At 42.8% G+C, this 11,633-nt stretch overlaps 2 protein-coding genes across 8 annotated transcripts in view; one reads left to right on the top strand and one right to left on the bottom strand.

The window, feature by feature from the left end:
• The first annotated feature begins 1,455 nt into the window (after positions 1-1,455).
• Positions 1,456-10,842, top strand: ASTE1 (asteroid homolog 1). 2 transcript variants are annotated; one of them, XM_057491453.1, is made up of 5 exons: positions 1,456-1,560; positions 1,964-3,518; positions 8,621-8,831; positions 9,931-9,991; positions 10,645-10,842. In XM_057491453.1, exons 2-5 carry the CDS (start codon positions 2,214-2,216, stop codon positions 10,676-10,678), a joined length of 1,611 nt encoding a protein of 536 aa, XP_057347436.1. In that variant the 5' UTR covers positions 1,456-1,560; positions 1,964-2,213; the 3' UTR covers positions 10,679-10,842. The 2 variants fall into 2 exon arrangements, 1 of the variants encoding a protein (XP_057347436.1); XR_008993616.1 differs by lacking the exons at positions 9,931-9,991; positions 10,645-10,842 and adding an exon at positions 7,599-8,208 and having other exon boundaries at positions 8,621-8,737.
• The window catches only part of ATP2C1 (ATPase secretory pathway Ca2+ transporting 1), a 194,496-nt gene continuing 193,151 nt past the window's right edge, over positions 10,289-11,633 (bottom strand). For all 6 annotated transcript variants that reach the window (XM_057491448.1, XM_036894770.2, XM_057491450.1 and 3 more), the window contains one exon: positions 10,289-10,835. In XM_057491448.1, the coding sequence (XP_057347431.1) occupies positions 10,740-10,835 (96 nt within the window). In that variant the 3' untranslated portion in view covers positions 10,289-10,739. The remainder of the gene's footprint in view (positions 10,836-11,633) is intronic.

Raw genomic sequence — 11,633 nt, 5'->3', positions numbered from 1 at the left:
GCGGGCTTTCTTGTTGGCGCGCGCGGGCTCGCAGCTAATCTCCAGGAAGTGAAGCAGGAACCTCATGAACTGTGGCCATCTTGTTGTCTTTGTGTGGCTCCCAACACGTGCGGCCCTGTGCGCGCACCGCGCTGTCGGCCGCCGTGCGGAAGGCACCGTTTCGCTCGCCAGCGTTAGCTGGGCCACCTCCGAGGGGCTGGGCCGAACACCCCTGATCTTTGTGCCCTGGGCGCCCAGCACACGCTGCTTCCCGAGGGGGAAAGCGCGGGCGGAGGGGTGGCGCGCAGAGAAGACCTGCAAGGTTTCTGGAGCCCTGAGAGGCGGGCAGCGACCTCCCCGCACGAACTGACGCCTGGCGGGGGCAGAGCGCAAAGAGGGAGCGTCTCTCCCCGTCCGAGCCCAGCGGCGCTCTTCCCCGAACAGTGAACGAGACCCGGCGGCAACGACGCCAGTAGGGATCCAGCCTCCAAGGGGAAACCTTAGCCTGAAGATAGGGCAGCCGTCTCTAGCTCCAAGTTTTTACAGGGTTTGCACTGAGACCAAGCAGGTTAACATCTACGGAGGGGGCCCCGGCAACATTCGCGCTCCGGACTCGCGAGCCCACCCGGAACACCGTCGAGTACCTGGCGGAGCCGAGGCGGAGAGGCGGTGGCGCTGTTGCCGGGGAGACGGCGCGGGGCATGCTGGGAGACGCGGCTCTTCGCTGAGTCGGGCGGAAGTCTGGGCGACCCGACTGGGTGAGGACGGCGGTGGGCCCGCGGGTCCCGCTTCTCTAACGCGACTGCAACTGTTTCGGCGGGTACTGCCTGCCTTCTTCAGCGACCTGGTGCCTCTGGTCCGAAGCATCTACCACCGGCGCAGCCCGTCGCCATCGGCCTCCCTGAGCCGGCTTCCCCGAGATGCCTTATGGGGGACTTCCGGTCCGCCGAGCGCGCCGAGCTTCCGGTTCTGCCTGCTCCTTCGGGCTCCAGTGGAGGGCTGCCGGCTGGAGGTTGGGATAGGTAGGTGGGGTGTGCCGGGGCGATGAGGTCCTCTGAGGCCCTGTGTATGAGCCCCTGTGAGTGAGCGCTTTGTGTGTGAGGGCCTTTGAGTGAGCGCCCGTGCGTGAGGGCCAGTGAGTGAGCGCCCATGCGTGAGCGCCCGTGAGTGACCGCCCGGGTGTGAGGACCTTTGAGTGAACGCCCGTGAGTGCCAGTGCGTGAGAGCCTGTGAGGGCCTTTGAGTGAGCGCCCGTGAGGATCAGGTGTGTGAGCACCCATGAGGGCCTGTGTGTCAGAGCCTGTGAGTGAGGGCCCGTGAGTGTGTGCCTGTGAGTGAGCACCCGTGTGAGCACATGGCTCCAGATGCTCATGCATCTCACGTCCCAGTGTGCACTGGTTGACCAGCCACTCTGTGAGGTCTGTATTTTGCTAGGGTGAACTGGCAGTCTGCTGGTGTAAGCTCTGCAGGACACAGGACAGGTGTACAGATACAAGTAGTGTTCAGAATAGTACCATACTGCTCACATAGATGCGGCCAAGACGTGAAGTGCAAGGGGACACCCAAAACTCTGTAATCAAGGTAAATAAACTTTAGTGCAATACCTTAAAAAATCTAAATAATGCAGAAACAAAATCCATGCTTAACAAAGTCTCACCATTTAAATAAAGACAGAATCAGTAACGGTGCTATACTGAGTTGTGTTGGAGCCTGAGGCCAAAGGAAACACTAGTAATACTGCATCTGCTTCATCTTCCCAGATGACCAGTAGTTCCCAAACTCCGATGGGATCAGAAAAGAAAAGCTGGATCTATATCATCGACCCTGCATACTTTAGTTAACTAAGCCCAGTTCTTTCTGATTTATTAATAATGAGATTGAGAAGGAAATCATTTTTATAGCTTAGGACTTTTTACTTGGACCCCAGAAAAATATTCTGTGTTGTAAGGTGGTGACTGATATTTGTCTCAATTTCAAATTCCAGTTTATTAGACTCCATGAAACTACTGAGTATGTGCCTTATAACACATAGAGAAAAGAGAATGAATAGCTGGTGTTGCCTCGGGATCTAGGTAAGAATTGAGATGCTGACACCAAGTATGTGCTGTTTAAAGAGCTCTTTATAACATTATCATCAATCTGAATGTAGTGGAAACAATGACTTGGTTCCTATAACTAGCATCAGTTGAAAGTGTGTCTGTTGTTTTAAACAGGCAATTCTTCAGATAGTCATCATGGGTATCCGAGGACTTATGAGTTTTGTGGAGGATCATAGTAATGAGTTCTTCACTGATTTGAAGCTGCAAGACACAAAAATCATCATTGATGGCTATGCACTCTTTCACCGCCTTTGCTTCAGTTCAAACTTGGAGCTTCAGTATGGAGGGGACTATGATTCTTTTGCAGATGTTGTACAAAAATTCTTTGAATCACTGTTTGCTTGTAATATATGTCCATATGTTGTATTAGATGGTGGATGTGACATTTCAGATAAAAAGCTTACAACATTAAAGGATCGAGCTAGAGAGAAGATCCAGATGGCCCATTCCCTTTCTGTTGGTGGGGGTGGGTACGTATGTCCCTTACTCATCCGGGAAGTGTTCATTCAGGTTTTGATCAAGCTGCAGGTGTGTTTTGTCCAGTGCTTTTCAGAAGCAGATCGGGACATTATGACATTGGCTAATTACTGGAATTGTCCTGTGTTATCATCAGATAGTGACTTTTGCATTTTTGACCTGAAAATTGGGTTTTGTCCATTGAATAGCTTTCAGTGGAGAAACATGAACACTATTAAGGGCACACAAGACTACTATATCCCAGCCAAATGCTTTTCCCTTGATGCACTCTGCCGCCACTTCAGCAATATGAATAAAGCTCTACTACCTCTCTTTGCTGTGCTGTGTGGAAATGACCATGTTAATCTGCCTGTCGTGGAGACATTCTTAAGTAAAGTACGTCTTCCTCTTGGAGGTACCAGTTCTAAGGGGAGAAGACACCACCGAATTCTGGGACTTCTGAATTGGCTGTCTCATTTTGCTGACCCTACTGAAGCACTAGACAATGTTCTGAAGTATCTCCCAAAAAAGGATCAAGAAAATGTTAAGGAACTTCTGTGCTGTTTCATGGAAGAATACCAGCAGTCCCAGGTGAAGCTGCAGGACTTCTTCCAGTATGGCACTTATGCCTGTCCGGATGCCCTGAATCTGGGTTTACCAGAATGGGTACTAGTGGCTTTGGCCAAAGGCCAGCTGTCTCCTTTCATCAGCGATGCTTTGGTGCTAAGACGGACCATTCTTCACACACAGGTGGAAAACATGCAGCGTCCAAATGCCCACAGAATATCTCTGCCCATCCGACAAATCATCTATGGGCTGCTTTTGAATGCTTCTCCACATCTGGAAAACATTTCCTGGAATGCATCGTCTCCTCAGCCTCTAGCTTTCAGTGAAGTGGAAAGGATTAATAAAAATATCAAAACATCAATTGTTGATGCAGTAGAACTCGCCAAGGATCATTCTGATTTGAACAAATTGACTGAGGTAAGTGTTGTAATACTAATGTAATTTTTATAAAGCACTATACAGGTTACAAAGTGCTTTCATGTATATTCTCTGTATATATAAACAGGTTGGTCGCTCTATTGCCACTATTACATAGCTGAGAAAACCAGGACCAAAGTAGGTAACTGTGTCATACCTCAGCTGGGGAGTATCCATGGTTGGACTCAAACCTAGATCTTTTAGCTCCAAATCTGTCATTTACACCTCAATAGTCTGTGTTATCTTTGCAGTTATTACACTGCTGTTGATTCTTGCTACCAAAGAATGTTGTTATGTGGCTCAAAAAAAGGAAAAGGAAAAATTTGAGCTGCAAAAAAAAAGTGTGCATGTAGGCATTGATCATAGGCATAATTAACATCTCAGACTGCATCAGATGTCAATTAACAGATTAATACTGATGCTTGGATCCAATTTTTCATTTTTATTGATGAAGACCTTGTTTTAGGCTTTAGGTTTATGGCATGGTGGTGAATTGCTTAGTTTGATACTGAAAACATTACCCTCAGTCAAACTCAGTGTTGCTTAAACCTGAATAACACTCACACCAATCCCCCCTTCTAAGCAAAAAAATTCTTGTGGATCCAATGTTTAGTTTTTTATAATACTACAAAAATATATTAAAAATTAAAAATAGATGCAGAACTGGTTATGCTAACAATAAAATTTACAAATCAAATACAAATAAACTTATAATACCAATCGCAATGCCCATTGGAGATTTTCTTAGATCCATTTAAGTATTCAGGCTGACAAGACTGTCTTAGACTGCTATTGGTGGCAGTCTACTCAAAGATGGAGTGCTGCAGCCATCTACACCCACTGGTTCTCCATGGGAGGTGGTTTTACCTCCGTGGGGCCATTTGGCAATGTCTGGAGACACTTCTGATTGTCACTAATTGGGCAGTTGAGGGGGCAGGTTGCTACTGGTGTGTTACTGGGGAGAGGCTGGGGATGCTGCTAAACATCTTAACAATGCACAGGACAGCCCCCAACAACAGAGTTATCTGGCCCACAATGTCAGTAATTCCAATCCTGGCCTACACAATTAGTGATAATTCAGGCAGGAGGAAATAAGATTCACATTGGATGGGTACCAGAGCCTCCTTGGCAATGGGGACAGATTGCTAATGGAACAGGGTTTTTTGGGGTGATGACATGCTCTAATTAGTGATGTCACACAAGCTTATAAATATGCTAAAACCACTTACAAAGGGTGAACTTTTTGACATGTGAATTATATCTCAAAGAGAAAGTCCTTTCACACAGCCTCCTTTCCCACAGGATCCAGTCTTGTAACAATTCCATAGACATAGCTTCCAAAACCCCCCAAGGGATATGGCAAATTACAAGTCACTGTCCTATGATACGGTGTCCTCATCGAATATTTACAGTCTATCTATAGTTCAAGTCTAGATGCAGTTTTACAAGAGTCATCTTTATCATGGCAACCAAAACAGATAACTTTATCATGTTTCCAGGCTCACAGAACTAGAAAGTTGAGTATAGGTCAAATTCCAAGGAGAAGGGATTTATTAAAACTTTATACACACGAATAAAATTTAAATTAGCAACATTCTAAAGGATGATGTTTTGCTGAAATTACATTTCTACTCACAATATAAATGGTGGTATGTTGGAGTGTTTTTATGGCTTTTTGAGAAATAATTATGTACAACTAAGTGCCCCTATTTGAAGTTTGCACTTTGATGAGTTTTGATGTATGTTTACATATGTGAATCTCTCTTGCAATTAAAATAATGTATTCACCATCCCCTAAGTTTCCTCTTGCCTCTTTGCAATTCATCCCTCCGAGTATGTACCTGTAGCAGAGTGCACAAATAATCATATAGCTTGATGAATTTTCACCAACTCCACATTTCCCTGTAAAAGAGCACCCAGACGAAGACTCCAGCACTCCAGAAGCTGTCGCCATCATCTGGTTCTAGTCACTTGTGCTCCTCCGTTATTGCTATCCTCAGCTCTACCAACATTGAATAGTTTTAACTGCTTTTACACTTTATAAAAATGGAACTGTACAGTTATGAATTCTTGCATGTGGCTTCTTTTATTCATCATGATGCTTGTGAGATTGATTCATCCTCTGAGTAATGTGGTAGGTCATTCGTCATTGCTGTATATTATTACATTGTCGGAATATTACCACAGTTGACTCTGCCATTTTATAGCTGATAGGTATTTGGGTAGTTTGCAGTTTGGGCTGTTATGAATAGGGCTATGAACATTCTAGTGCACATCATTTGTAAAAATATGGACAAATTTTTATTGCATATATAACAGTGGAATTGCAGGGTCATAAGATACACACATGTTGAGCTTAGAATTTGCTACTGAATGGTCTTGCAAAGTGGTTTTACTAATTAATATTCCTACCAGCAACTTAAGCATGTACTTCTTACTTTACCCCCTTGCCAATACTTGGTATTTTCTATCCCTTTAAAAACTTTTAGCTCTTCTGATGGTTTTGTAGTGGCATCATTTCAGCCAATTTGGTAGGTGTTAATTTGCATTTCTCTAATGACCTATTTGAGCACCTTTTCATGTGTTCATTGGCTGTTTGGATATTCTGTTACATAGTTTGTTCAAAGTCTTGCTCGTTTTATTGTTTTCCTGTCTATTTCTGTGTACAGGTCCTTTTTCAAATAACATGTACTGTGACTAGCCTCTCCCACTCTGGGGGCTGTGTCTAGTACGTTTTGATGAACAGAAGTCCTTAATACAGTGTAATTTAAATCTTTATCATTTATGGTTATCACTTTTGTGACCTACTTAAATTATTGCCTACTCCAAGGTCATAAGAATTTTTTTTGCCTTTCACATTTAGATCAACAATCTATATAGAATTGATTATTTTGTGTATGGTGTGACATAGGGCTAAGGACACTTTTTCCACATGAAAATCCAGTTGACTTAATGAGTGTAGCATGTTGATTGTACTCCTTAGTGATGAAACAAGTGTTTTTATTACTGTGTTCAGAATAGGGTGAAATTTTACTCTCTGAGCAGTGATATCATTTGGCTTTCCTTTAGCATAAACTAATCAATTCCATATTTAGCTCAATGCTGTCAGTTCTAATTAGCCCATGAGAATTCTAAATGGTACCAAGTGCAAATATGATTCCAAATAAGAATGCAGGCACAAGTATAGAAACTTTGTGGCATTATCTATTCATTTTGTTTTTCTTAACATGATTTGGTAATAATACTTCTCTGCTTTTTGCCAGCTGTTGTAATAGAAACTACAATCTCTTATTTAATTCCCACAGCAACCACATAGGGTAGGGTTTCCATTTGAGTTGCTAGTTGCAGTGGACAGAGTGCCACTTAGGTCAACCAGTGAGAGGTTAATCATAAGGAAATGGAAATGAATCATTCTGGGGAGTAAAGCTGGGCCAAGACCAGCCTCTCCAGTACCTCTGCCCCGCAGTGGCAGCCTCTTCTTCAGGCTTCTGCTGTCCCTCCCCTTGGGTGGGGAGGGGAAAGGAGTGGTCATACAGGGTAAAATTAACCATATTTAAGGGCTGTGAGCAGAGTAGTTCACCCTTTGGCTAAAAATGTAGGTTCCATGAAACATCTGTGTAAGTCATGACAATGCTTAGTTTACGGATAGGAGATCAGACTAACTGTAGGAAAGCTCAGAAACCTGCCCAAGACTGTACAGTTAGTGAAGGATTGAACATCTCTGAACTCAAAGCTCAGATTCTGCTTTGTTCATAAAACTTCTAACCTGGTGAGAGAATTCAGTAATTTAAGCATTGTATGTCAGAAAAGGATTCATGTACTTTCTTAGCTTTGCTTGGTGTGTTTTTCGACCTGTTGAGATTATGGAGAATAGTTTTTGTTTTACTTAGATAAGTAGATAAGTAGTTAATGATACTTGCCATGGGGTGATTAATTATACTGTAAAACACATTGCATATTTCTAATTTTTAAAATGTCACAGTATTAAATTAAAATCAGTACTTATAAATCATTGTATTTAGTGTTCTCATGCACTGATGATATTAACTATTTTGTTAATTTTGACGTGTTTTATTTCAGGTTACCAACTCCGTTCTCGGCTGTGAACACATCTGTTGACTAAAACTAAGTGTTAGGTGCTGAGAAATATGTCAGACTGTCTCATTCTTCCAGAAGGTCAAGAAAGAAATCTTTTTCTGGCTGTGTGCAGACACTAGGAATACAACTATTTTTTTCTTTTAAAATCCTACAAAGTCCCCTTGGAGATGCCCTTTCCATAGCCGTAATTTACGTACCTGTGAAATGTCTGACTTGTAAGGTCCTTGTAGTTCTTAAGTCTTAAGATTCATTAAGGTAAAATTATCTCAGTAAGTCCAAAGCCCTCGTAGCTTCTGCTTGCTCTTACTTGAAATGCACCCTCTTTTCATGGAGTGAAAGTGAGTGTGTTGTGTTGTTGCAAACACAATGCAGACAGTCCTTTAAATATTTGTCTCCCTTAAGTATCCCTCATCTACAGGCAGCCACCCAAGACAATCCCTGTGTGGGAGAACACGGGCAACAGGACACTGAGCTGGGTAGGGGCATGAGACAGGACCCAAACAAGCGGAAGCTGCATGACATGCCACAAAGGATGCAGATGATCTAAGTCTGCTTTCTTCTGGAGGTGATCAGTAGTGACATCACGGAGAAGGTGGGGCCTGCATATTCACTGGCAAGTAAGGGAAGGGTTGAGTGTACATCTGTTTCTCAAAACAGAATAGTTAAAATGCAGATTCCCAGGCTTTCCTCAAATTTACTGAATCAAAATTTAGGAGGTAGAGCTGGAGAATTGAATATTTAACAAGATTCCTAAGTGATGTGCACACTCCATGCTCCCCAGCCTCCAGAGACTGGAATGATGCATAGTGGGAGGTGATATATCCCCGCTCTGTGAACTGTATTTACTAAGCACCTTATTAGTGCTCTAAATGCTTTGAGTGTGGCCTGTTTTTTCCACAGGAAGAGACTGACAGAGCAGTTTCATTTGCATTACAATCTGTTCATATTAGAAAAACAGTATATTCCCCAAAATAACTTGCAGGATGTTTGATATATATTTTCAGCTCTCCTTGGCTAGACGGCAGATACTTCTGTTAGAAACACTGAAGGTGAAACAGCGCATCCTGGACCCCGTCCCTGATACATTGAAGTTGCCCATTGCTATCAGTTGCTACTGGTTGCAGCACATGGAGCCCAGGGCAAAGCTCCATCATGTCCAAGCCTTACTGCTGGGGATGCTGACGGGGCCTTTGCATGCCATGATCTACAGCCCTGGTAGGTATCTGGAAATTCCAGGAGTATATTTTTGCACTTTACTTGCTTATAACCAAAAGTTTAAACGAATACTCTTGGATCATTTACCTCCATCAGTTATATCAGAACTTAGAAGTGGAGGCACCAAAATACCGCTCACTCAGTGGTGGATACTTTGAGCACTTCCATGTGGCAGGCTTGGTGCCGGAGGGCTCGACTCATCATACTGCCTCCTACATGCTGTGTGGCCCCTAGTGCTTGTGTCCAACATGTGACTGTGCAGTGTGCTGGCTGCACTGGGTGTCCCCTTCCCTGTCACTATAGCAGCAACATTGCCACTAGATGGGCACTCAAAATTGCCCATGGGTAAGACTTCCGAATACCTACAACCGCAGTAAACATTCACTCTTGCACTGTTTCTTTACATTTTTTTCTGATGTGAGCTTTAATTAGTATGTAAATATTGGTGGTAGAAAGAACAATTTCTTTCTGTTAGAGAAATACTCTTTGAGGCTCTCTCATCTGCATTTAAATAGCGGGTGAAATGTTGATGCATCAGAGCACTTCAGTTCTCTAATGGAATCACTGTCTTCAAAAGATTGTAAATGCAGTAACACTTTACCCAAACATGTATTAATAGTTATCACACTCTAGAATAATAGAACATATTAGCTATTACTGTCTAATATAGTAGCTGTTAGCCACATATGGCTCTTTTAAATTAAAAATTCGGCTTCGCAGTGATGCTGGCCACATTCCAAGTGCTCAGTAGCCACATGAGGCCATAGGCTACTGTACTGGACAGCGCAGATGTAGACCGTTCCATCACTGCAGGAATTTCTGTTGGGTAGTGCTGCCCTGGAATTTACTTTTTAAAAAGGGTTAAATGAATCAGCAAACACCCCACAACACCTCAAGGGTGAGTGTAGCTGTCAGAGGGACTGTTATATGGCAGGCAACTTCATGATAAACAAGGCCCATCACTGGTTGAGATGCAAGTTTAGGGTATTTCCTTTCATTGAATAGTAAAAACAGTTTAAGAAAATGCTCGGAGCACAATCCTGTTTTTACCTGAGTCCAACAGAAGGGGCAAGTGAAGGGTCTGTTTCTTTTCTTTTAGGAATTGTGGACTCTGCAACCCTGGCAGGCTCAGTGCCTTGCTGCTCGCTAATTGGTAAAAGGTGGGCCTTCTTTTTATTACTTTCAAGTTGGTCCAGATGTCATTTTACGTGCCCCTGCTCAAACAGCCTCAGCAGCTTACAGCCGAGCACACGGCACTCTTCATTCCCTTGAGCTGTAGCTCTTACCCCTTACCCTCTGCTATGTGAAGAAGCTGATGCTTGGCCACATTCTCCCTTGAGTCATATGCTTGTTTTCCTCAGTAAGACGGAAATTAAAATGTGCTATGAGCATGTGGCTGTTTAAGTACACTATAGCATCAGGGTCTCCACGAAAGGAAGTTTAATGAAAGAGAACAGTAAAGAGAATGATATTTAATAGTAATTTATATTTTTCATAAAGACAGATTTAGGGCTTGGAAAATTCAGATGCAAGTATATTTAAGGTCAGATAGGCCAGTGGAAGAGCCATCTTAGGGAAAAAATATAATTTGGGGTTGAATAAAGTTTTCATTAAAAAGGCGTTTCGGTATAAATATTTCAATTTATACAGCAAGGCTTTTACATTGATGTTCAAATAGTAAAGAGCCAGAAGAGAAAAGCGTTTTGGTTACTTAAACTAATCTTTATGGAACTTGAAGCTTTATATATTGAGAAAATTACAGGCTGATCCAATGGTTTTGGAAGTATTGCCCTTGGCTTGTTTCTTTGTCTAGAGAAGGAAGTTCTGCGGGAGAACAGCGGTGCTAAGATGCTGTATGAAGAGTTCCAGAGAGTGAAGGAGCAGGCGCAGCCAGGCCCAAGGCTGGAGTTAGACGCAGCTCACGTCTTCTGTCAGTGGCAGAGCTGTCTGCAGATGGGGGTGTATCTCAATCAGCTGCTGTCCACTCCTCTCCCGGAGCCGGACCTAACTCGGTAAGCACCATGGGAAACTAGTTCAGATGGCTGCACACAGAATCAAATACTTCTACTTACATATAAAGTTAAGAAGTTATTTTAAAAACTAATCTTAGTATAACTGCTCTTGCATCCCTATTAAAGCTAAAGAGCTAGAAACAGGAAAAATATTAAATATTAAATTCTTTCCATATTCCCAAAGAAAAACTGAGTTCCTTGAAGTAAAAACAGGCAGTTGTTGGTCAGATGTAACTCATTCCCCCATTTCCCTCAGGTCTTTGTTTGGGTATCACTTCAGAGACTTTCAGGTCATCCTACTGAAATATTGCGCTCTACTGCTAGTCACTTTAGGCCTGTTACTCTCTTGTATTTTTGTAATTGCACATCTTACCACTGGCATATTGTTCATGTGTTCATTCAAATATTTATTCAAATATTATTAAGTTATATATTAAATATTCTGTGCTAGGGTATAGTGAACAAAACATTTTAAAAATCTCTGCTGTCATGAGCTTTTTATACTAGTGAGAAGATTATTCAACGCTAAAGTAGATTTTATCTAGGTTTTTGTTTTCCAGGCAAGTACAAAGAAGGGAAGCAGCCTATATGCCAGGAAGTGATAACATTTGACTATGGAGTCTAAGCTGGTTAAAAAAAGGACAGCGATAGGTTGTGGACTAGTGAAAAAGTGGTAGGATCCACATACTGGACATTCTTGTGATTTTCTATCCAGGAGGCACTAGAGGGAGTGAGGAAGATAAATGGGAGATGGTTAGAAAATAGAGCTTTGTCCCTCTCCACTGGAATG

This window comes from Manis pentadactyla, chromosome 14 (assembly GCF_030020395.1).
Source record: "Manis pentadactyla isolate mManPen7 chromosome 14, mManPen7.hap1, whole genome shotgun sequence".
In the NCBI taxonomy this organism is placed as follows: domain Eukaryota; kingdom Metazoa; phylum Chordata; class Mammalia; order Pholidota; family Manidae; genus Manis; species Manis pentadactyla.
Note: the sequence above shows the minus strand (reverse complement) of the source record. Positions and strands in the feature narration are given on the sequence as shown.